Source organism: Ovis aries, chromosome 1, assembly GCF_016772045.2.
Source record: "Ovis aries strain OAR_USU_Benz2616 breed Rambouillet chromosome 1, ARS-UI_Ramb_v3.0, whole genome shotgun sequence".
Taxonomy (NCBI): domain Eukaryota; kingdom Metazoa; phylum Chordata; class Mammalia; order Artiodactyla; family Bovidae; genus Ovis; species Ovis aries.
In genome coordinates, this window is record NC_056054.1 from 109,586,959 (window position 1) to 109,613,669 (window position 26,711).

Consider the following 26,711-nt stretch of genomic DNA (forward strand, 5'->3'; position numbering starts at 1 on the left):
GCCTGCAGCTGGCACTGGTCAACAGAAAGGGCCCAGTTCTTCTCCTCAACAATGCCCAACCACATGTCACACAACCAACACTTCAAAATTTGGACTAAATGGGCTACAAATTTTGCCTTTGTACCCCAATCATATCTGCTATATCTACCTGACTTCTTACCAACTGACTACCTACCACTCCTTCAAGCACCTCAACAACTTTTTTTGCAGGGAAAATGCATCACAACCAGCAGGAGGAAGAAAGTGCTTTCCAAGAGTTCACTGAATTCCAAAGCATGGGTTTTTATGCAACAGGAATATACAAAATTATTTCTTACTGGCAAAAATGTGTTGATTGTAATGTTTCCTATTTTGATTAATAAAGATGTGTTTGAGGCTAGTTATAATGATTTAAAATTCAGGGTCTGAAACCATAAATCTTTTGCACCAACCTAACATTTATCCTAACATTTATCCTTCATTTATCCATAACATGAAGTGCTACTATTATATTATCTCTGTCTTTTCAGGTTTCATATTCCTACCTGGATGGCAGGTTCATGTGCCACCAGCTCCCCTTCTAGGCGTCTGTGCTTCTTCAGCAAATTCTGAACCCCCTGCAGATCCCTCCCATAGTCCTGGGATCTCACTCGTACCAACTTCTCCCTGAGACCAAAGAAGAAAACTTTTAGACTTTAGACATCTGAGGACATCCTAAAAAGATGGTTTTCTAAGCATATGTGTTTGGCTGGGGGTATGGTGGGGGTAAATTCTGGAATACTCTGGTGTCAGTAATCACAAAGTTAATAAGTGGCAGAGCCTTTCAGCAAAATATTGGACTTAGAGCAACACAAATTAAAATAACGTACTGGAACAGCCTTCTCATTCATTTCTTTGCCTGTCTACATGTGTATCTTCTCTTTTCTCAGGAACTCACTGTCATTTCTCTTTCAAAAAATGTGAAAAGCATATATGTCTGTATATATGTAATATGCTTATATGACCCTCTATTAATGTCAATAATTACATATATGGTATGCATGCCTGCTCAGTAGTGTCCAACTCTTTGTGACCCTGTGGACTGCAGCCTGCTAGGCTTCTCTGTGCATGGGATTCTCCAGGCAACAATACCAGAGTGGGTTGCTGTTTCCTTCTCTAGGGGATATTCCTGACCCAGGAATTGAACAGGGATCTCCTGCAACTCCCTTCATTGGCAGGTGGATTCTTTTATCACTGAGCCTCAGGGGAAGCCCATATCAATAATTAATTTAGGTAAAATAGACATAAAAACTGACATCACAGCAGTCATGGCAGTTGGATTTGCTCTGTGTATAAAATCATCACTTTGAAGCATGGTGAAAGACTAGGTAGAAAATATCTTACTACTTCTTTTATTGGGATATAGTTTTACAATATCTTACTATTTCCAAAAAGGTTAAAAATGTCCTGCTTGGTGCCCCATGTGCATTCCTTTCCTCTGATTCACTGATAATGAACAAGAATCAGCAGTTTTATGGAAAAGGAACATGATGAGACAGGGTAGAAATAAGACAAATTATTTGATTTGGTAAGATTTTTCCACCTCTATTTTTACAAACAGTAGAATCAGCAAGATCAGTGAAAAGAAATAGAGGGAAAAAATAGAATGGGAAAGACTATAGAGATCTCTTCAAGAAAATTAGAGATACCAAGGGAACACTTCATGCAAAAATGGGATCAATAAAGGACAGAAAGAGTATGGACCTAACAGAAGCAGAAGAGATTAAGAAGAGGTGGCAAGAATACACAGAAGAACTGTACAAAAAAGATCTTCATGACCCAGATAATCACAATGGTGTGATCACTCACCTAGATGTCTAGAGCCAGATACCCTAAAATGTGAAGTCAAGTGGGCCTTAGAAAGCATCACTACAAACAAAGCTAGTGGAGGTGATGGAATTCCAGTTGAGCTCTTTCAAATCCTGAAAGATGATGTTGTGAAAGTGCTGCACTCAATATGACAGCAAATTTGGAAAATTCAGCAGTAGCCACAGGACTGGAAAAGGTCAGTGTTCATTACAATCCTAAAGAAAGGCAATGCCAAAGAATGCTCAAACTATCACACAATTGCACTCATCTCACATGCTAGTAAAGTAATGCTCAAAATTCTCCAAGCCAGACTTCAGCAATACGTGAACCATGAACTTCCTGATGTTTAAGCTGATTTTAGAAAAGGCAGAGGAACCAGAGATCAAATGGCCAACATCCGTTAGATAATCAAAAAAGCAAGAGAGTTCCAGAAAAAACATCTATTTCTGCTTTATTGACTACGCCAAAGCCTTTGACTGTGTGGATCACAATAAACTGTGGAAAAATCTGAAAGAGATGGGAATACCAGACCATGTGACCTGCCTCTTGAGAAACCTGTATGCAGGTCAGGAAGCAACAGTTAGAACTGGACATGGAACAACAGACTGGTTCCAAATAGGAAAAGGAGTGAGTCAAGGCTGTTGTATAGTCACCCTGCTTATTTAACTTATATACAGAGTACATCATGAGAAACACTGGGCTGAATGAAGCACAAGCTGGAATCAAGATTGCCGGGAGAAATCTCAATAACCTCAGATATGCAGATGACACCACCCCTATGGCAGAAAGTGAAGAAGAAGTACAGAGCCTCTTGATGAAAGTGAAAGAGGAGAGTGAAAAAGTTGGTTTAAAGCTCAACATTCAGGAAATTAAGATCATGGCATCTTGTCCCGTCACTTCATGGGAAATAGATGGGGAATCAATGACAGAGATTTTTTGAGCTCCAAAATCACTGCAAATTAAATTAAACTGCAGCCATTAAATTAAAAGATGCTTACTTCTTGGAAGGAAATTTATGACCAACCTAGATAGCATATTAAAAAGCAGAGACATTATTTTTCCAGCAAAGGTCCGTCTAGTCAAGGCTATGGTTTTTCCAGTAGTCATGTATGGATGTGAGAGTTGGACTGTGAAGAAAGCTGTGTGCCAAAGAATTGATGCTTTTGAACTGTAGTGCTGGAGAAGACTCTTGAGCATTCCTTGGACTGCAAGATGATCCAACCAGTCCATCCTAAAGGGAATCAGTCCTGAATATTCACTGAAAGGACTGATGTTGAAGCTGAAACTCCAATAGTTTGGCCATCTGATGTGAAGAACTGACTCATTGGAAAAGACCCTGATGCTGGGAAAGATTGAAAGCAGGAGGAGAAGGGGACGCCAGAGGACGAGATAGTCAGATGGCATCACCGACTCAATGAACATGAGTTTGAGTAAATTCTAGGAGTCGGTGATGGACAGGGAGGCTTGGCATGCTGCGATCCATGGGTCACAAAGAGGCAGACATGACTGAGCGACTGAACTGAATTGAAGAATCAGCGATCATACCATAGCAAGTGCTATGTAGGCTTTTCTGGTGGCTCAGTCGGTAAAGAATCTGCCTGCAATGGCAGAGACCCTGGAGATGGATATGATCCCCTGGAAGATCATATCCCCTGGATATGATCAATGGAAGATCCCCTGGAGAAGGGATAGGCTATCCACTCCAGTATTCTTGGGCTTCCCTGGTGGCTCAGATGGTAAAGAATCTGCCTGCAATGTGGGATACGTGGTTTCGATCCCTGGGTTGGGAAGATCCCCTGGGGAGGGCATGCAATCCACTCCCATATTCTTGCCTGGAGAATCCCCATGGGCAGAGGAGCCTGGCGGGCTATAGTCCACAGGGTCGTAAAGAGTCTGTCATGACTAAGCATAAAGCACGGGTACTATGTAACATTTTCTGCCAGTGTCAAGTTCAGTCGCATATTAGATAATGCAAGACACAGAAAGAATCACGATGACGATCTGTCCAATAAGCCGTAAATGCTTAGTTATCTAATTCAGAATGGGCATTACACATTCTATGAACTATCTGGTTTCCCAGGTGGCCAGAGTGGTAAAAAACCCACCTGCCAATGCAGGAGACATAAGAGACATGGGTTTGATCCCTGGATCAGGAAGATCCCCTGCAAAAGGAAATAGCAGACTCCAGCATTCTTGTCTGGAGAATCTCATGGTCAGAGGACTTAACACATATGAACTATCTAAAAACAAACATATGTGTGTTAGTCACTCAGTCGTGTCCTACTCTTTGCAGTCCCATGGACTGTAGCCCACCAGGCTCCTCTGTCCATGGAATTCTCCAGGCAAGAATACTGGAGTGGGTTCCATTTCCTTCTCCAGAAGATCTTCCCGATCCAGGGATCAAACCCCAGTGTCCTGCATCACAGGCAGATTCTTTACCGTTTGAGCTATGGGAAGTCTAAAAAACAAACATATACAGCTCCTTAATTTTCTTCCCAGAATGTATGTGAACTTCTCCTCACTCCCTCCATGCCTGTCTCCTTCTGTGTACACATAGTGAAAAAAACTGATAAAAATAAAACCAATGTTCATTTTACTTATTTCATTTCAGCATCAAGTTAGAACATGTTTGGTGGATTATCTATTTTCCTGGACTATCCACGCAATGTGAGCTGTCAGTACATACTCTATCCAGAACTCTTCATCATCTAGGTCCTGGAAGAACTGGAACAAGGCGTACGCCTCTTTCAGTTTCTCATGATGCTCAGCCGCCAGTTCCTTGACATTCAGGAAGCGCTCGTTGACATTATCCATTTTCTCCATGATCTGATCAGTATTGAAAGTCCCACTGGAGATCAGATTTTTAGCCAATGTGTTCAGGTCCTGGAGTGCATCCTAGAAAACCCAAGTGTCCTCAGTGATTAGTGTAGTATAGGTATTAAGTAGACCTTTAAACACTGCTAGTTCAAGTTCAAAGACTGGGGAAAATAGATCATTTTTGAATATAATGAATCTGACCTCATGCTCTTTTAACTCAGTTTGGATAAGGGCAAGAATACGGACATTATAGATAGCATGGCTGCTTTGTTGGAACTATGTATTTGGCCTTCTGATGTTTTCCCTTGTGTTTTCTTCCTCTCCCCATATGGAAAATAAGACCTTGGTGAACAAGCACTGTGTCTCCAAACAGAGTATCTTTTACAGTGCTAAATATGACACAGACTGAGTGACTGAAATATTCAAGAAGATTCTCTTTTGGCAACATTCTCAGGCCAGTCACATTCAGAACACAGCCAGCCTCTTCTGCGTCTATTTGCATTCCAAGTCTGCCCCCTAGTGATGTTCAAGAGAATATCATCAAGTCCTGAAACTAAGAAAACTTTGACATCATGTTCTTTCTGTGTCTGTGTTACCAAATAAAACTGATAATATAAAATCCATCAACGTGAAATTAACACCTCTCTGAATGTTTATCATAGCTCACAGGACACATCTCTGCTTGACATTAGGATACAACTGAAACGCTCCACAGAACTTTCACAATGTACATATAGTTCAGCTGCCTTGCACATGTTCCCATCTGATTTTTTTAGTAGTTCTGAAAAATAAACTTTCATTTTCTTTAAAATGCCAGATCAAATATTTCAGCTTTGGAAGAGAGTGAGTTTATATTCATGGTTAAAAGGTAAACAAGATCATTTTTAGGATCTACTTCTTGGAATCTGACTCCAGTATTCTTGCCTGGAGAATTCCATGGAGAAAGGAGCCCGGTAGGCTACAGTCCATGGGGTCATAAAGAGTTAGACATGACCAAGTGACTAACACTTTAACTTTCACATTTTATTGGAATCTTAGAATATATGATTTAATGAAAATAAAGTTAACAGCTCTGAAGTCTATAGATTTGACCTGATTATAATGACTGCTTGTTGAGAACACTAAGCTCAGGTTTGCAAAGCTGTTTTCTCAAATGGACTCCTGAGACAGGGAAGTGAAAAGTCAGCAACATTTCCGTTCTGGCCAGAAGAGTCCAATTCTAATATTACTTACCTGTCTGGCCAACATCTCTCTTTCCAGTAGCTGATGCTTCTTGAGCAAGTTTCCTGCTGAAGCCAGATCCCTGGCCTGATCCTTCATGGTCAGCAGTGTCTCTGCCTGGAAATGGAAAGGTAACCAATACAGTTGCCAGATGAAAACTGTCTCTAAAGAGAACAAGATTCTCAACCATGTCCCCAAACTTTTCCCAAGAAAAGTCAAGGAAATTGCTCATGCAAAAGTCTATTTATCTACCAAGAATTTATTAAACTCCCATGCCCACACCATTTCCAGGTATAAATACCTCTGAGAGCCAAAACTCAAAGTCCCGGATGCCTGTGTTGAACCTCTGCTGGCGACTAGCTTCATCGAGCTTCTGTCCTTTGTCAGTTGTTCTTATAAGCAAGTAGTTCCAGTTTTTCTCCAACTCTTCTATTTGATCCTGTGTGTGTTAGTCACTAAGTCATGTCTGACTCTTTGCAGACCCCATGAACTGTGGCCCACCAGGCTCCTCTGTCCATGGGATTTCCTAGGCAACAATACTGGAGTAGATTGCCATGCCCTCCTCCAGGGGATCTTCCCAACCCCAGGGTTCAAATCCAGGTCTCCTGAATTGCTGACAGATTCTGTATCATCTGTTCCACCAGGGAAGCCCTACTTGATCATAGCTCCCTCTCCGGAACTGAGGGGTCATTATGGTGTTAGGGTCCTGTGACAACTTGAAAGGATGATGTAGGGAGGCTCTGGAGTTTGGGTCTAGCCAAAATCTTCCAGTAGTTGAAAGTCATATATTTTAAATTATAATTGTTAACACTGGTTTAAATCTGGGAAAGCAACAGTAGGTGTCTGCAGAAATTTTGAAGAGTTCTGGACTGATTACAGAAGCTGATTGCCTAAATGCCAAAGCTCTTAGTGGTAGGGACAGAAAATATAAGCAAGCATGATAACACATAGGAATTAAGTCTAAAGCTGTCTTGGAGGTCAAGATGCTGAGTATGATGGGAGTGATAAGGTCTGAAGGTGCAAGTCTCTCAGCAGTGTCCAATTCTTTGTGACTCCAGTCCATGGAACTCTCCAGGCCAGAATACTGGAGTGAGTAGCCTATCCCCTCTCCAGGGGATCTTCCTGACCCAGGGATCCAAGCCAGGTGTCCCGCATTGCAGGTGGATTCTTTACCAGCTGAGCCACAAGGGAAGCCCTAGAATACTGGAGTGGGTAGCCTATCCCTTCTCCAGAAGATTGTCCCAACCCAGAAATTGAACTGGGGTCTTGTGCACTGCAGATGGAGTCTTTACCAACTGAGCTATCAGGGAATCCCAAAACAACATATTTTCCTCCACTTTTGTGAAAAAAAAAAGAAAAAAGGGAAGACCATTAACAGAATAAATATATTCTATATTCCTACACATGGAAACACTGGAAGGGTATAAAAGATTTATCTTCCTATGATAGCCCAAAGCCCATCGTAAGCAGAACCCACCTTCACAGACTCTTCATTACCATCGCATGCCCTCCGCTCAACCAGAGCGTACCCCAAGAAGATGACTCCTTCCACCTGCTCAGCTCGGCTATTGACCTCATCTTCAAAGGTCTTGTGCTTCAGATATTTTCTCTGAAGGAAAAGCAGAACCTAAATTACCATCTAATTTAGAAAGTAAGATGAGATAAATTCTGTTTAAAAGGAGAAATTAAGGATTCCTAATTCATTCTTAATTAATTATTGGGAAGCACTCCCTCCACATTAGACTTAGAAATCCCTGAAGGCAAGGACGGCAGTCTGAACAGTAAGGAAGTTTTCCACATTAGAAAGTGATAGTTCATTCATCAATCTGAGTATGTTGAAGTTTTCCAAGATTCTTATTTTTAATTTACCTGGATATTGGTGGGATCTTTGTAGGATTCATCACAGGCTATGGGCAGCATCTCACTGATCCATTCTTCTTGGTCCTTGAGGTCATGGTAGAATTGTTTTAGGTCAGCATAGTCTCCAAGTTTCATCCGCTCAGCAATCAGTTGTTCTTTGAGAATATTCCATCTGAAAGTCGGGACTAGATTATTCTCTGCCCTCTATCTTTCCACCAAGCCTTGATGCCATATCCATGAATCTCCCTATTTGCTTATCTGCACTTTATCTTCTCATTCTCATTATTTATATACTTATATGTCATATATCAGAGAAGGCAATGGCACCCCACTCCAGTACTCTTGCCTGGAGAATCCCATGGACGGAGGAGCCTGGTATGGGCTTCCTAAGTGGCACTAGTGGTAAAGAACCTGCCTACCAATGCAGGAGATGTAAGAGATGAGAGTTAGATCCCTGGGTCAAGAAGATTCCCTAAAGGGGTCATGGCAACCCACTCTTGTATTGTTGCCTGGAGAATCCCATGAACAGAGGAGCCTGGTGGGCTATAGGCCACAGGGTTGTGAAGAGTCAGACATGACTGAAGCAGCTTAGAAGAGCACAGCACAGAAATGAAAACTCAAAGTATTATCAGCATCCCCAGTGTTAGCAAAGTAGTCATCTTCCTGAGTGAGTAAGTGAGTGAATGTCACTCAGTTGTATCCGACTCTATGCAACCCCATGGACTATACAGTCCATGGAATTCTCCAGGCCAGAATACTGGAGTGGGTAGCCTTTCTCTTCTCCAGGGTATCTTCTCCAGTGGGATCTAACCCAGATCTCCTGCATTGTAGGCAGATTTTTTTTTTTTTTTTTTTACCAGCTGAGGCGCAAGGAAAGCCCCTATATCTTCCTATAGCTCACAAAATAACTGCTCAATACTGACCTGTCTAGTATCCGTTGGTTCCGAGCAGCAATCTCTTCCTTGGCATAGTGGTCTTCAGCTATGAGTTGTTCAGCAAAAAGATCTAGTTCAGTGATTCTATTTTCCTAGATAAAGGAAAGAGAAAAAGCCTAGATACCCAAAAATTAGGCTCTTGGTGCAATCTCAGACTTCCTCCTAGAAAAGGAGAGATATATCCTTTGTGGCTTCACAAAGGGGAACAAAACCAAAGCCAAAAGGTAAATGCCTTATAGGGAGGTGGCTTTTAACTCAACAAGAAGAGAAACATCAATAGTGATGTTGAGGTGGACTACATGTGTGGTGCTGATTTCTCTATAGAACAGAGACTTCCCTTGGTCATTGTAGAAAGTGATTCCTGCACTGAATGATGTGTTGGGTAGCATATAAAATAACTTCTGCACTTTGGCTAAGACTAAGCCACTATGTTCCCTGCCTACCTCAGAGTTTATGTAAAAAGCAAATGGGAAATAAAATACATGCAAATCATAAAACCACATACATGTGCAGGATTTCTGTCATTATTACTAATAGTTATTATTGGAATTCTTGTATTAGCTGTTATTACCTGGTCAGTAATTGCTTTGTCCAAATCATCACGTTTCTTCATCAAGGCCTCCAGACTGTCTAAGGACCCCTTATCATCCGACCTTAGATAATTCTCACGTGCTGCCATCCAGCTCTCAGCCTGATCACAGTTCCCTCGGAACAACTATGGGGATTAAAATTAAATGTACATCGTATGTTCACTCCAGGAAGACAGAGGAAATGATCTCCCACCTCTCCCATGATACTGATAATAGGGACCCTGTGAAGGATGCCAATATTCTTTCAAGAAACATTCATACAATAAATCTTGGCTATATTGGACCTTTTACTCTTCTCTGAAAACATGTTTTATGTTTTCATATAAGCTTTCCTCCATTCTTGCAGTACTATTTTCCATATCCTAGACATGGTAAATGGGCTTCCCATGTGGCACAGTAGTAAAGAATCCACCTGCCAGTGCAGGACATGCAAAAGATGTGGGTTTGATCCCAGGGTCAAGAAGATCCCCTGGAGTAGCAAATGGCAACCTGCTCCACTATGCTTGCCTGGACAATTCCATGGACAGAGGAGCCTGATGAGTTACAGTCCACGGGGTCAAAAAAGAGTTGGACACTCTGAGCTACTGAGCGTGCATACACACACAGACACAGACACACACACACACTTAGTAAAAGCTGGCTGGTTATTTCTTGAAGACTCTGGTAAGGACTGCTTTTCAGAACAGCATGTGACACTTGCACTGCCTTCCCTCAGGAGCGTTAATCACTCCCTCTGCTATAATCTCAAAACATTCACACATCTTATCAGAAATTTTATATATTAGAATGATCTGCCTCAGTTCAGTTCAGTCGCTTAGTCATGTCCGACTCTGCGACCCCATGAATCGCAGCACGCCAGGCCTCCCTGTCCATCACCAACTCCCAGAGTTCACTCAGACTCATGTGCATCGAGTCGGTGATGCTATCCAGCCATCTCATCCTCTGTCGTCCCCTTCTCCTCCTGCCCCCAACCCCTCCAAACATCAGGGTCTTTTCCAATGATCTGCCTACAAGTCTAATTTCACTACTTTTAGAAAATAGACACTATCTTACTAATATTGTGTTCCTAGGAGGTTCTCAATAAAAATCAATGAATAAAACTTTCAATCAATAAGTACATTTAAATATCAATAAATTATAACCACTTAATTTCAGGGCCCAATGCCCTAGGACTGACCCCCATTTTGTTTAGCTTTTCATTAACAAGAATAAGGAGCAAAGAACACCACAATGATCAGAAAATGCAAAGCAGAAAATTCAATGTCAGATAATCAAGAGATACCTTTATGATTTTGGCATGGAATTCCAGTGAAATAAGCACCTGTATTAACTCTGTGCAACTGCATAGAAGGAACAGACTCAGCTAAGCCTGTTTAGCGATGGGGAATTTGCAGTACCTGCAACTCCAGACACTGATCTAGCATCTTTTTGCGTTGTTCCCAAGCACTCTCCAACTCATCTCTCTCTAGCCTAACAGCTTGAAGCTTTTCTTCAATTTCAGGGCTGGCCCGGTGCCCACTGATTGTAAGATCTGTACCAAAGTCTTCAAAGGCCTGAAAGGCGGGATCCTGGGCCTCCATGTCAGCACGATGCTCCTGTGGGAGAAAGGGATCAGAGACTAGTGAGTCCAGTGATATCTCACAGAAGTTGCAAAATGCAGGAAGGTTGTGAGGTTATGTGATCAGAGGCTAAGGCTTTTGTCACCATACCTGATGTCGCTCTATCATGATCTCTGTGCCAGTTAAATCTTCAGCCAGCTCCTTGGATGAGACCATGCCACCAATGCCACTAATCCAATTCTGTAAGTCCCTAGAGAAAGGGCATACTGAAATTGAATCAAGAAAACCTTGCAACTTGCTATAAAATTGTCTGTCCTTGGACTTTTTCTCCCCTAGAAAACATTTCCAGATCTATATGTTCTTTCTGGTTTATAGCCTTCACAGATCTTAGCTTTGTTGTTTTCACTGTATAACTTAATAATAGCATTCTGTTGCCTTTGAAATTTTCTTCACACACTATCTCTTTCGATTCTTGCAATAATTTTGAGTAGAATTCTGGGAGTTATTTTCCTTCCCCTTTGGAGATGAGGAAGTTGGCCTAGAGAATGTAAGTGATTTGCCTATGTGTAAAACTGGAAACAGACAGATGGAGTAGAATCCAGACACTGGAATCCTGGACTGGTACATATTCCATTACTTTTAACACATCCTAATCCTTTAAAATGGATTTTTGGGTTTAAAGATTTATCTTAGCATAGAATCTCAGGTGAGGCATGTGTTTCTTCTTACTCTTATTCCAAATCGAATCCAGTACATGCTTCTGCCCAAAACACACACACACACACACACACACACACACACACACACATACACACTATACTTACTCTCTGTAGCTGATTAAACCAGGGTCATTTCCCACTCTTTTAGAAGTCAATAAATTAGAAAAGGAGGGATAAAGTCTATCTGTCCCAGAAAGTAAATGTCATTGAGTTAAAAAGTTATATATGATGGTCAAATTCAGCATCTCATGAAGAGTGCCTTTGCTCTTGTTTACTAAATAGGAATCAGTAGCTCTAGGGCAGAAAGTCCTCTTCTTTGGCAAACTCATTTATTCACTTATTTAAAAAACTAAGTTTTATTGTGAAAGAGACATATTTGTGCCTTCTAGGAGTTCACACTTTATACTGAGAGAAGAAAAAAAAAAAAAGCAAGCAAAACATAGAGACTAGTATTTTTTTTTTTTCAAAAACCCTAAAAAGAAAGACTGTCTTGAAGAGATAAAATAAGGTGTTAGAGTTGCTCCAAGGGTGCTAATATTACTTCTGCAATGTTGAAGAATATTTCATAGGAAGGGAAAGAGTCAGCATTTAACATGGAATCTGAAATATAGGCAGAAGCTATATAAACAGAGATATATGGGCATATATATGCTTTGGAGGAGTGAGTATGTATTCTATTTATTTATACTATGTGAAACACTATAACTTTCCAGAGATGCTGAATTGGGGAGGGCATTGGCAAGAACACTTGCAGTCATTTGCCAAAGTCGCCCCCCTTTATCTTCAAAATTATTACATTGCAAGCTGTTACTTCCCAAACCCTCAATTCTAAATGCAGACTGATATGATGGGGCAGAATGTGCAAACTGTTCCACAGATAAAGTGTGTATTTGCTAAAACACGATCATGTCTAAACTGTTTAGCAAAACAGTGAAACTTCTCCAACAGTTGAAAACAATTAAACTCCAATAAAAAATTAATTTAAAAAAGGATTTCAGCTTAACATTTCTGAGTTTATCTCTTGCTACTTCTCCTCACCCTTGTGACATACAAAACTCAGGCTTTAGCTGTTTCCATGTCATAGGCATTCTATACCTTCCCATTCGCATGCCTTTGTTTCCATAGTTCCATCTATTTGCTGGGATGTGTGTTTGGGGCTGTTCTATGTTCTACCATGGTTATCTATATTCTTCTTTGCTTTTCCAGTAGAATATCTCCCCATATTTTATGCATGTGTGTGCTCAGTCGTGCCCGACTCTGTGTGACCCTATGGATTGCAGTCCTTCAGGCCCCTCTGTCCATGGGATTTTCCCAGCAAGAATACTGGAGTGGGTTACCATTTTCTCCTTCAGGGGATCTTCCTGACCCAGGGATCAAATCCATATCTCCTTTGTATCCTGCATTGGCAGGCAGATTCTTTACCACTAGTGCCTCTGGGAGCTCCCAATATCCTATAATTCCTCATATACCACTCTCTATATAGAATAGACTCCATAGAAGAATACTTTATTGGACTAGATAATCTCATATTCTTCCAAAATTCAATATTACATGGCTTGAAATATTGAACCTGAGAATTTTGTTCCATACTGAAGGTACAATCTGGACCAAGAGGTATCCTCTAAACCAGGTAATGAAGAACACCTGTACCCAGACAGCTCCTAGAAGCTCCATTTATGGGCCAGGCATGGACTCTGCCAATTCCACCTGGTGGAAGTCTGCCTCTGGAACCTTACCTGGCCTGGCTGAGGAACTGATAGAATTTTAAGGCCTCCTGTAGGTTCTCCTTACGATCCTTTGTAAGCTCCTGCAAGTCATCCCAGGCGTCCTTCAGCTCCAACCGCTTGCTCTGCAGGTCATCAGTGGCATCTGGGTGGGATTCACTGAGTCGATCTGCTGTGTCCCTCAATACCTCCACCTAGGGGATCAAGAGATCTGACAATCAGCTTGGTGTCACACCTGAATCCTAGCAAAAGAGTTTCAAGCCTCAGGGTGCTCTTTCCTCAAGTAGACATCAATGAGGTCTTACTACATTTTTTAATATAAATTTATTTATTTTAATTGGAGGTTAATTACTTTGCAATATAGTATTGGTTTTTATATGATAGTGGAAACCCTTTTGATGTATATAACTCTCCAAAGTAGTCACTCTTGACATGACCATGCTTTTTTTTATGATTAGAAGGCTGCTTCTGGTGATAAGTTCCAGGGAAGAGGCCTCAGGTATCATGTTGGGCTGTGAAGGTGGCAAGAAGAAGGCCCTGAAGCAGCCCAAAAAGCAAGTCAAGGAGATAGAAGAGGAAGATAAGGCACTCAAGCAGAAACAGAAGGAGGAGCAGAAGAAATTCGAGGAGCTAAGAAGAAAGGCTGCAGGGAAAGTGTCCCCTGGCCACAGGTGGAATCAAGAAATCTGTTCCTTGTGCCTAAGTCAATGATAATCCTTAATTACACTCTAACTTAAAAATTTGTATTCTGGTGCCCAATATGCTACTGGAGATCAGTGGAGAAATAACTCAAGAAAGAATGAAAGGATGGAGCCAAAGCAAAAACAATATCAAGTTGTGAATGTGACTAGTGATAGAAGCAAGGTCCAATGCGGTAAAGAGCAATATTGCATAGGAACCTGGAATGTCAGGTCCATGAATCAAGGCAAATTGGAAGTGGTCAAATGAGATAGCAAGAGAGAATGTCGACATTCTAGGAATCAGTGAACTAAAATGGACTGGAATTTAACTCAGATGACCATTATATCTACTACTATGGGCAGGAATCCCTCAGAAGAAATGGAGTAGCCATCATGGTCAACAAAAGAGTCCAAAATGCAGTACTTGGATGCAATCTCAAAAACAACAGAATGATCTCTGTTCGTCTCCAAGGCAAACCATTCAATATCACAGTTATCCAAGTCTATGCCCCAACCAGTAACGCTGAAGAAGCTGAAGTTGAATGGTTCTATGAAGACCTACAAACGTTTTAGAACTAACACCCAAAAAAGATGTCCTTTTCATTATAGGGGACTGGAATGCAAAAGTAGGAAGTCAAGAAATACCTGGAGTAACAGGAAAATTTGGACTAGGAATGCGGAATGAAGCAGGGCAAAGACTAATTCTCTTTTGCCAAGAGAATGCAATGGTCATAGCAAACACCCTCTTCCAACAACACAAGAGAAGACTCTACACATGGACATCATCAAATGGTCAACACCAAAATCAGATTGATTATATTCTTTGCAGCCAAAGATGGAGAAGCTCTATACAGTCAACAAAAACAAGACCAGGAGCTGACTGTGGCTAAGATCATGGACTCCTTATTGCCAAATTCAGACTGAAATTGAAGAAAGTAGGGAAAACCACTAGACCATTCAGGTATGACCTAAATCAAATCCCTTATATTTATACAGTGGAAGAGGGAAATAGATTTAAGAGCCTAGATCTGATAGATAGAGTGCCTGATGAACTCTGGACTGAGGTTTGTGACATTGTACTGGAGACAGGGATCAAGACCATCCCCATGGAAAAGAAATGCAAAAAAGCAAAATGGCTGCCTGAGGAGCGCCTACAAATAGCTGTGAAAAGAAGAGAAGCGGAAAGCAAAGGAGAAAAAGAAAGATATAAGCATCTGAATGCAGAGTTCCAAAGAATAGCAATGAGAGATAAGAAAGCCTGCTTCAGTGATCAATGCAAACAAATAGAGGAAAACAACAGAATGGGAAAGACTAGAGATCTCCTCAGGAAAATTAGAGATACCAAGGGAACATTTCATGCAAAGATGGGATCAATAAAGGACAGAAATAGCATGGACCTAACAGAAAAAGAAGAGATTAAGAAGAGGTGACAAGAATACACAGAAGAACTCTACAAAAAAGATATTCATGACCAAGAAAATCATGATGGTGTGATCACTCATCTAGAGCCAGACATCCTGGAATGTGAAGTCAAGTGGGCCTTAGAAAGCATCACTATGAACAAAGCTAGTGGAGGTGATGGAATTCCAGTTGAGCTAATTCAAATCCTGAAAGATGAGGCTGTGAAAGTGCTGCACTCAATCTGTCAGCAAATTTGGAAAACTCAATAGTGGCCACAGGACTGGAAAAGGTCAATTTTTATTCCAATCCCAAAGAAAGGCAATGCCAAAAAAATGCTCAAACTACCACACGATTGCACTCATCTCACATGCTAGTAAAGTAATGCTCAAAATTCTCCAAGTCAGGCTTTAGCAATAGGTGAACCGTGAACTTCCAGATGTTCAAGTTGGCTTTTGAAAAGGCAGAGGAACCAGAGATCAAATTGCCAACATCCTCTGGACCATCGAGAAAGCAAGAGAGTTCCAGAAAAACATCTATTTCTGCTTATTGACTATGACAAGGCCTTTGACTGTGTGGATCACAATAAACTGTGGAAAAATCTGAAAGCGATGGGAATACCAGACCATGTGACCTGCCTCTTGAGAAATCTATATGCAGGTCAGGAAACAACAGTTAGAACTGCACATGGAACAACAGACTGGTTCCAAATAGGAAAAGGAGTACGTCAAGGCTGTATATTGTCACCCTGTTTCTTTAACTTGCATGCAGAGTACATTATGAGAAATGCTGGACTGGAAGAAATGCAAGCTGAAATCAAGATTGCCAGGAGAAATATCAATAACCTCAGATATGCAGATGACACCACCCTTATGGCAGAAAGTGAAGAGGAATTAAAGAGCTTCTTGATGAAACTGAAAGTGGAGAGTGAAAAAGTTGGCTTAAAGCTCAACATTCAGAAAACAAATATCATTGCCTCTGGTCCCATCACTTCATGGGAAATAGATGGGGAAACAGTGGAAACAGTGTCAGACTTTTTTTTTTTTTTGGCTCCAAAATCACTGCAGATGGTGACTGCAGCCATGAAATTAAAAGACGCTTACTCCTTGGAAGAAAAGTTATGACCAACCTTGATAGCATATTGAAAAGCAGAGACATTACTTTGCCAACAAACGTCCATCTAGTCAAGGCTATGGTTTTTCCAGGGGTCATGTATGGATGTGAGAGTTGGACTGTGAAGAAAGCTGAGCACTGAAGAATTGATGCTTTCCAACTGTGATGTTGGAGAAGACTCTTGTGAGTCCCTTGGACTGCAAGGAGATCCAACCAGTCCATTCTGAAGATCAGCCCTGGGATTTCTTTGGAAGGAATGATGCTAAAGCTGAAACTCCAGTACTTTGGCCACCTCATGTAAAGAGTTGATTCATTGGAAAAGACTCTGATGCTGGGAGGGATTGGGGGCAGGAAGAGAAGGGGATGACAGAGGATGAGATGACTGGATGGCATCACCAACTCAATGGATGTGAGTTTGAGTGAACTCCAGGAGATGGTGATGGACAGGGAGGGCTGGCATGCTGCGATTCACGGGGTCGCAAAGTGTCAGACTCAACTGAGTGACTGAACTGAACTGAACTGATTCTCTGACATAACATCTCTTTCTACCTATAGGAAGAATGAAGTATTGTCTTTGAATCTATCATACAGCCACTATGGAGAACAGTGTGGAGATTCTTTTAAAAATTGCAAATAGAACTGTCCTATGACCCAGCAATCCCACTGCTGGGCATACACACCAAGGAAACCAGAATTGAAAGAGACACATATACCCCAATGTTCATCGCAGCACTGTTTATAATAGCCAGGACATGGAAACAACCCAGATGTCCATCAGCAGATGAATGGATAAGAAAGCTGTGGTACATATACACAATGGAGTATTACTCAGCCATTAAAAAGAATACATTTGAATCAGTTCTAATGAGGTGGATGAAACTAGAGCCAATTATACAGAGTGAAGTAAGGCGGAAAGAAAAACACAAATATAGTATACTAACACATATATATGGAATTTAGAAAGATGATAATGATGACCCTGTATGCAAGACAGCAAAAGAGACACCGATATGTAGAGCGGACTTTTGGACTCTGAGGAAGAAGGAGAGGGTGGGATGATTTGGGAGAATGGCATTTAAACATGTATACTATCATGTAAGAAACGAATCACCAGGCTATGTTCGATGCAGGATACAGGATGCTTGGGGCTGGTGCATGGGGATGATCCAGGGAGATGATATGGGGTGGGAGGTGGTGGTGGGGGGTTCATGTTTGGGAACTCATGTACACCTATGGCGGATTCATGTCAATGTATGGCAAAACCAATATAGTATTGTAAAGTAAAATAAAGTAAAAATAAAAATTAAAAAAATAAAATAAAAATAAACTTTGTATAAACAAATAAACAAGGCTATAGGGCAGGGTGGTAAGTGACTTGGTTGGTGGCAAGTGTCAATTAATATGAAGATCTTTTTAATATAGATACTTTCTGTGCTTCTTTTTGCTTTTTATAGTAATGCAAGTTCTATGCTCCCCCTGATTTATTCCAGAGCATATCTGGCAAGCTTTAGAGTTCATTTTTTGGCCAGAGTAGGATTAAGCTTCTTCAATCCCTTCTAAGGAAACTCTGCATCATACAGGTACGACTCGTCATACCAGGTATGATCATCTCCTATTTATCTTAGACTGCTGCTGCTGCTGCTAAGTTGCTTCAGTCGTGTCTGACTCTGTGCGACCCCATAGATGGCAGCCCATCAAGCTCCCCCATCCCTGGGATTCTCCAGGAAAGAATACTGGAGTGAGTTGCCATTTCCCTCTCCAATGCATGAAAGTGAAAAGTCAAAGTGAAGTCGCTCAGTCGTGTCCAACTCTTAGTGACCCCACGGACTGCTGCCCAACAGGCTCCTCCTTCCATGGGATTCTTAGACTACTGATCCCCTACTCACTGCTATACATTCTAGTCACTTGGAACTCACGAAGAGTTCTGGTCACTTGAAACTCACAAACTCACTTGGAACTCACAAACTCACAAACATTTACAATATATTTTCCCTCAATGCTATTTGATGCAGCCACTTAAGAAAACAGTATGGAGATTCCTCAGAAAACTAAAAATAGAATTGCCATATGATTCAGCAATCCCTCACCTGGGCATATATTCAGACAAAATCAGAATTCAAAAAGATACACACACCCCAATATTCACAGTAGCACTCTTTACAATAGCCAAGACACAAAACAACCTAAATGTTCATTGACAGATAAATGGATAAAGAAGATATAATATGCATACAATGGACTATTACTCAGCCATAAAAAGGAATAAAATAATGTCATTTGGAGCAACTAGTGATTATCATACTAAGTGAGGTATGTCAGAAAGAGAAAGACAAATATCAAATGATGTCACTTACATGTGGAATCTGAAATATGACGCAGATGAACCCATCTATAAAATGGAAACAGAGTCACAGACATAGAAAACAGAAGTGTGGTTGCCAAGGGTGGGGTGGGGGGTTGCCGGAGGAGTGGAGAGGGAGGTGGGGTTATTAGGTGTAAGCTTTTATATACAGAATGGATAAACAGCAAAGTCCTACTGTATATCACAGAGAAGTATATTCAATATCCTATGATAAACCATAATAGAAAAGCAGATAAAAAAGGATATAAATGTGTATATATTTATTTATACATATTTATAAAACTGAATCACTTAGCTGTACAGCAGTAATTAACAAAACACTGAAAATCAACTGTACTTCACTTTTTTTTTAAAATTTAAAACCATTTCCCTCCACATGAATTGCCCTGGGCATGCCCTTTTGGTAGACTAGCAATCAGGACAGGGTTAAAGAACAAGAATGCAGTAGGATAAAGAGAACTGAAATAAGAGACTGGATAATAAAACCAAAGGAGAGGGCATTGATATGGGTAGATGTGAAGAGGAATCTGTTGGAAAAGCTTGAAGGCACATCTCACCTTTTCCCCCAGAGGTACAAGATCTCTTTCAAAGTTTTCATGCTGTCGCTGAAGAGCCTGCACACTGAACAAGTCTGAGCCAGGGTCAGCAGTATTGAGGGCCTGGCACTTCTTCTCAATCTGCTCCTTTGTGTCATCTGCTTCTCTGGTGCATGAGGGTAAAAAGTTTAAGAATAATAACACAAGCTAGAGGCAGACTAGCTGGGCTCACAAAGAAGTCATCACTACCAACATCATCATCCTTTTTTTAAGGATGTGTTAGAATTAAGTATTAGAACCTAGGCTCATTTAATCTTTACAACAATGACTTGAGGCCAAATTACTATTACCAGCCCCATTTAACATATGAGAAAACTAAAGCTTAAGAGGCTAAGTGGCAAAAAAAAAAAAAAAAAAAAGAAAAGAAAAGAAAAGAGGTTAGGTATTTTCTCAAGATTATACCCCTGCCACTAATTTAGGCAGACCCTAATTTTTTTTTTCACAGTTCAATGAATTTTAATAATGTGTACAGTCATACAAAGATTATGAAAATCTACTATTAGAATGCTAGTATCACCTCTAAAAAGCTTCTAAATTTGAATCAAGTGGCCTGATGGCAAAGCCGCATGCTTAACTGTAGAATAACATGGAAAATCTTATGCCATTCTAAAGAACAAGACTTGTCTGCATCTCAGTTTTCCTTTTTCTCAATATTCAAAACTGCATTTTTACACAGTAAAGGTGTTTGGTTGTCAGTTTGCTTACTTAGTTGTGCATGTGTTTCTTAGCATAGACAGAGATTTGGCAATCAGACATAAAGGAAAAAAAAAAAAACTGTTGAATCAACACTTAGAGTCAATGTGATGTTTGTTGCCCTCTACTCTCTACTTCTAGTTCAGATGCGTCATTACTTAAACCTCTTGTTTCAACTTCAGTTTTCATTCACTATCATGAAAACATATATTAACTGCTGATTATGTACCAGGGCCCAAGCCTAGGTATGAGAAAATTGAAGTTGGTTGTCTGGAGTAGCCTACTTGCCCAATGAGATATCTACCTACTACTGAAGCATCTGATTTCCTATTTTCTCCAGGAAGAAGGGTTAAACTAGTAGCTATGGTTCTACTATAGCAATTAGAACCAGTGGTCCTCAAGTTAGTTTTAGAGCAGCACTGCTTTTCAAGGTTAAAATTCTCACCTGTGAAACATCTCAACAGCATGGGCGCTGCCCAGCAGCTGGCGCTGTTCCTCTGCCAGCCTCTGCAAAGACCCCCAGCGGGCATTCAACTCCTGAAAAAGGCAGACACAGACTTTAGCTAGGGATCTAACTCAGTTTAGTGGTGTCTGAAGATTAGATGAGGATTAAATCCTGATTATTTTCATGTTATCTCCTTTAGAAATTGCACAGGTTTCTTTCTTTCTTGGATAGTTTGAGCTTGGGCCTCAGCTATGCCAATGCAGTTAAAAAAGGGATCACATTCCTTCCCAAATTGATGTTCCAGGTGGGAACCAACAACCTTAGAACATCAACTGATATTGGCTGTCCCAGAGACAACATTACAACCTCTGAAGAGTAAGTGTGACTTGACTTGGTAGCTAGAAGACATTGCCTTTTTCGGTGAGCTCTAGTAATTTTGTGTGTGCTGAAATGATTAAACCAGGTAGTCTTCTTAGAGCCCTATTTTCTGTGAAGAGTAAGAAAATTGTTTCTTCGCACATTCTTTCTCACTCTCACCCCACATCAGTTACCATAAAAGAAGGCAGGGCTTTTCCTCACTGGTGTATGATAACTCAGATAACTGGGTTAGACATTCCATTAGTTCCAGACATATTTTATGGAACCACAGGTCCAAATTTGAATAAGGTCTCAAATGCCTTCTCTTCCATCTCTACTACCTATATTCTTCTTTTACTAGATTTTATCAGAGTCTATCTCATCCAGTACACTTTATTGATTAACCACTTCCCACTATTGTAGCTCCTTTACCTGCATTGCCTTTGTATTCAAGTATTTGAGCACTGAATTTCTCATGGTGATGGGGTGGGGGATGTGTGGCAATTTAAGGATTTTTTAATTGATTAAAATGCATATAACTTACCAGCTGAACAACAACAAGATGGATAAACAGCTAGACTATCTGGACTATTTCCTTTGACCTTTCCTACAGCTATCTCTCAACTGCAATTACCTTCTTCATGTTCTAGCTAATCTGCAGAATATGAAGTTAAGTATTTTTAAGTGAGATGAAGACTCCCCAAACTCAGCCTGGTAATGAGAAGGAAGAAGGAGCCACAGTTACCTGCTGTATTTGAGCTCCTTCTGGTGTCAGAAGCCCTTCAAATTGAAGATCATCAGCCACCTTGTTGATATCCCTCAGTCGAGGCTCATTTGTCTTCAAATCCTAGGTGGGAAAATGTACCAAAGCAGTTTAAATTCCCTCCTCAAAAATCTTTCACTCTTGCCTGCTCATCTTTGCCCTGACTTGACTACAGATTAAAACATATTGCTAATCATACTTGTAATAAACCACAAACTGCCCTCCTCCAATCTGCCACAAAGAAGAGGACCTTTAAATTCCCTGATACTCAGTGGCTATTAAAAATATTATTTATATGAAATATAGAGGTCTCTTTCTTTACATTTCTTAAAAATCTCTCCCTGATTAAATTATACTATTAAAGGGATCTATACCTGAGCCATGTAATAGTTTTTGCTACCAATACAGATTTCTCTACTTTCTGAAAAATTTCATTGTCTGGGTTACGATTTGCTTACATTAAGATATGCTGTAAGAAACAGCTCTAGGGAACTCATCACTATGTCTATAGTGACAATATTGTTCACTTCACGATACAATGGCCTTTCAATGAGTTTTCTCATGTAAGTCTTATTCTTAGTTTTATTTTTTAAATTGTACCCGTGTTTACCCTTCCCTTTCTCTTACTTCTCTCTCTCTATATATATAGAGAGACTATTTCCTTTGACCTTTCCCATAACTAGCTCCATACTGCCATTACCTTCTGCATATATATGTATATATACATACATATATACATACATGTATACATGTATGTATATACATACAGAGCTTTGTACAGCTTTTTGTAGAGCTTTGTACAGCTCTGAATTCCATGTGTAAGGAAAGTATCATATAGAAGAGAAAGGAAAGAAGGGAGAAGTTTATACTAATTGCTAGTTAACATAATAGAAGAGATCTAAGAGAATAACGGAGATTGAAAAGTTTTAGGAAGGCAGAAAATTAGAAATTGTCTGGCTATAAAGTCAGATTGTTCTTCCCAACTTTCCATTCAAACTTCTGCCCCACAATTAGACCTTACAAGAGTCTTACAACGCCCCATCTCAACCTGAGCATCAGTATCACAGGCCAGTACAGGACAAGTTGTAAAGATTCAGAAGACCAGTACTTCCAATAGGATGGAGGAGTGACAGGGACTGCAGGCTACAAAATCAAGGTAACTAGTTTCCTCTGCATTTTCTTTCCACTTGTAATACCTAGAGGAATATTTTAAATATGGAACTCTCTAGCTTTGGGGAGGATATTTAGCAAATATGAAATTAAGGGATTACTTAGGAGGGGATATGAGGTAAAAGGAAAAGATGAAAATCCTCAGAAAGCTATCTAGAGGAGACAGCTCTTTCTTACCATTTGGAACTCATCAAACTTTTTCTGTAACTCCCAAACATCATCTAATTCCACCCCGGTGTTTTCTGCCTTCTTCTCTTGGATCCAGTCCAGCATGTCTCCTGCCTCATAGGCCAGCAAAAACTCATTGTAACGTTGCAACAGACGACGTCTGCGCTCATCTGCCCGAAGCAGGAGGGAGTGGTACCTGAGTGGAGAAATAAAGAGAATAGAAAATGTGGGGAAAAGAGACAGAGCAAATACAGAAGAATATTGGTAAGAAAGGGAGAGAATAAAAGGGACAAAAAGGAAAGGGAAGAAAAATCAAAAGAAGAACAATAAAGAGGAGGAAATAAAGATGGAAGAAAAATGGCATTGAGAGCAGAGAGATAAAAGCTTTGTATTTAAAAACAATCAAAATGCCAGTGTCCCAATAGTGTGACTGACAATACCCCTTCGTCTTTTTATAGAAGTGAAAAGTTCACATTCATATTGACAATTGGATAGGAAATAGCCTTGTATAGTAACACACACAAACAAAGTGCACTTGGGAGTCAGAAGACCTTTTGACAAACTTGAAAGAGTGACAGAGTGCCAGGCAGAGAGTCAGAATATGTGACCCTAATATCGTGTGACCTTGGACAGTTTACATAGTGGTTCTGGAGTTTCCTTTCCTCATTTAAAAAATAAAGGGTTTGAATTACTCTGTTTACTTTTAGCTCTTAAAATCTATGAATTTGAAAAGCATCTTTAATCTAACCAATAATAGAATCAAGAGATGTATCTTTGACCAATCGGAGATGTTTGGCCAAACACTGTCCAGTTCTCCAGCCTCCAGAACTTACTGGTTCTCAATCTGTTCCTGGCGCTGGATGATGTTGCCTGGTTCTTCTCGCTTCCGTTGTGGGAGCATAGGAAACTCATCACGGGCTAGTTTCCTCACGTAGACAGCTGGCACAAAGCCCTGGTGATCATCAGTTTCTACTTTCCACCAGTCCTAAAGGAAGAAGTCCTTTAGGATTAGAAATCCTTTAGGATTTAGAAATCCCCACTCCTTCCTTAAAAGCCACATTTAGAAGTTTTAACCCTCATAACTGAGTCTCTAGGCAAAGGGACAAGCTGATGACCAGAAGAAATAAACAACTGCTTATAAATTTTATATATTACAAAGAAGATAAATCAGGAGTTGCAGGAATTGCAGAGATAAGTCTCTGAAATCAAGGAATCTGATATTTGATGTTAGATCCTTAACTTCGAGGAAGTTTTCAAAACCCAATGGTCATTCTCTTCATGATAGGATATTTTGTCTACTAAAAATTCATTTAAAAAACCTATAGGGACAAAATTAAACCGGGCTTCTTCTGGGTGGAGCATCTATGTATGAGAGTATTGTATAAGAACTTCCCATTCTTCTCCTAGAGCCCCTAAAAATTGTGCACTGCTTGAAATTCACCTTTGAGAATGCTTCATGCTTAAGTGTCACCCTGATCATCACAGTCTTTTTAGGAATGTTACTATACTAACCACTCTGGAGTTAATATCCTCAGAGAATAATTTAGTGAAATAAGGAAGACTGAGCAAAAAGAAAAGAGGACTGGAACACAGCTTATTTGATAATGACAATCTTGCTTCCCCCCAAATCTACTTATCCTCAGAGTGAAAAATACTGAGCTCTCTTTTGTTTCTTCTCAATTTATGGAAATTAATGAAATATTAAAATATTTAAAAAGTTCCTTGAACTCTTACTTTTTTATTGAAATGTAATTGATTTACAATTTTGTGACAATCTGCTGTACAGCAAAGTGACTCAGTTATACACATATATACCTTCTTTTAAAAAATATTTTTTCCATTATGTTTTACCACAGGATATTGAATATAGTTCCCTGTGCTGTGCATTAGAACCTTGGATGTTTACGTGAGCTCTTATGATAAATGTATTTTAAATATTAGATAATGTTTTGTTACTATTCTCACAGTCATGAAGGCTAAAGAAAAACCAAGTTGACAAAAGACCTCCTTGACCAGGCTCTTCTTAAGCTCAGCCAATTTTTTTTCCATTACTAGGAACACTGGCATAGAATAGGAACAAGCAGAGACAAAGAGACAAGTTTTAATCCTGTAAACATATTATAGAATTGTCACTCACAGCTTATAAGTCTTTGGGCTAGTTACTTAAGCTCCTTGAGGCCTCACTTTGTTGTGTGAAATTGGTATTTTGTAATCTCAAAAGATATGTACAGGATCCTAAGCAATATCTGGAGGGATGATACTACTCAATAAATTATGGTTATTTAAGAGAGAAAGAGCAATAGAAAAATACTGACTGCTTAAAATATACCCATATCTGGCAAGGTTGGGAGAGTCAACTGCAAGAGCCACCTTGTTTATGGGAGAAAAGCAGAAAGAAAAGTCACCTTGCTGATAGAACTGAGCAGTGTTAAGACATCATCTTTCTTCATAGTGACTTCTCGGGAGTAGCGGGCCTGGAAGTCATATAAGGCCACAACCCTCTCTTCTGGAGCAGCCACCTCCACAGGTGCAGCTTGTTGTTCCTGAACAAAAATAGGAAGAAGAACATTCTAGTCACAGATAGGAAAGATCTTTCTGTACAGCCTACCCACAGTGGGCTGTTCCTGCACCTGAAGGAGAGAGGAGCTCCTGGTTACAACCTCTTACCTGGATGCCAGTAACAGAGCTATTGCAATATGATATCTTTAGAAATACCATTTCATCTTAGCACTTCTCAGGGGACACCAGACTGGGAAATATGTATATAGAGTGAGCAAGTAAGAATTAAATTTGTCAGAAACATATTAAATGCTCTAAGTCACTAGTCTTCAGCAGATAGTAAAGGACTGCATGCATCCATGTTTCAGAAAACTAAGAAAGTGAAAGATCCACTATCTCTCATCACCTTCTCCATTCCCTAGGTCTTTAAAGTATTTTGTAGACCAAATGTGGATTTTTTTTTTAAGAGATAAATCACCTAGAGCACAGGGAGGGCCTAGAATTTTAATATTTGAGAAAATAAACCTGGATCAAATATCTTGTTTCTCTCTTTAGCAAGAAACCTGCCCTCCAAGATACAGTCTTTTCTGATTTTCATTTCCCCCAGATATCTTATCTCTGAGAGAATGAACAAATACAATCACCCTTCGTAAGTAATGACCCACGTCTTTTTAAATGGGATGTGAAGATATACCTCCCCTTATATATCCCTCTGATTTTGTATTCTTCAAGTACTATTTCCTCTTAACTTACAATTCATAAATCCACCTGTTTTTATGTAGGCACCTGCTGTGCAGAGCTTGAGGAAGGCACAGCACTAAAACTCTGTAAATATTTATTAACATAGTAAGCCTGGCAACCCACTCCAGTACTCTTGCCTGGAGAATCCCATGGAGGGAGGAGCCTGGTAAGCTACAGTCCATGGGGTCGCAAAGAGTCAGACACGACTGAGAGACTTCACTTTCTTTCTTTCTAAGCCTATGTATTTTCTACTTGCAGTGTATGGATTCAGAGTCCCTCATAAGAAAGAATTTCTTGAATGTGAAAGTGTGTCTCTTTTCTTTCTACTCTACTCAGGAGACATCCATATCATTTAGTTGATTTCTGCTTCCATCACTCTTCCAGACACTTATTTTCACCTTGCAGTCTTGCCATTCTCACAATACTCTTGATTATTTTGTGCTTCAAAGCATTTGCTCTTATAGCTTATTCACT

General features: G+C 40.1%; 1 protein-coding gene across 2 annotated transcripts in view; it reads right to left on the bottom strand.

Annotated features, from left to right (window-relative positions):
• SPTA1 (spectrin alpha, erythrocytic 1) overlaps positions 1–26,711 on the bottom strand; it is an 81,661-nt gene that overhangs the window by 16,723 nt on the left and 38,227 nt on the right. For both annotated transcript variants that reach the window (XM_042256195.2, XM_060415084.1), the window contains exons 21-37: positions 25,403–25,540; positions 23,831–23,982; positions 23,007–23,193; positions 21,642–21,743; positions 20,540–20,631; positions 19,363–19,507; positions 13,265–13,446; positions 10,960–11,059; positions 10,648–10,845; positions 9,232–9,375; positions 8,649–8,752; positions 7,735–7,897; positions 7,343–7,474; positions 6,167–6,304; positions 5,878–5,982; positions 4,514–4,722; positions 525–645 (exon numbers count right to left, since the gene is read on the bottom strand). In XM_042256195.2, the coding sequence (XP_042112129.1) occupies positions 525–645; positions 4,514–4,722; positions 5,878–5,982; positions 6,167–6,304; positions 7,343–7,474; positions 7,735–7,897; positions 8,649–8,752; positions 9,232–9,375; positions 10,648–10,845; positions 10,960–11,059; positions 13,265–13,446; positions 19,363–19,507; positions 20,540–20,631; positions 21,642–21,743; positions 23,007–23,193; positions 23,831–23,982; positions 25,403–25,540 (2,412 nt within the window). The remainder of the gene's footprint in view (positions 1–524; positions 646–4,513; positions 4,723–5,877; positions 5,983–6,166; positions 6,305–7,342; positions 7,475–7,734; positions 7,898–8,648; positions 8,753–9,231; positions 9,376–10,647; positions 10,846–10,959; positions 11,060–13,264; positions 13,447–19,362; positions 19,508–20,539; positions 20,632–21,641; positions 21,744–23,006; positions 23,194–23,830; positions 23,983–25,402; positions 25,541–26,711) is intronic.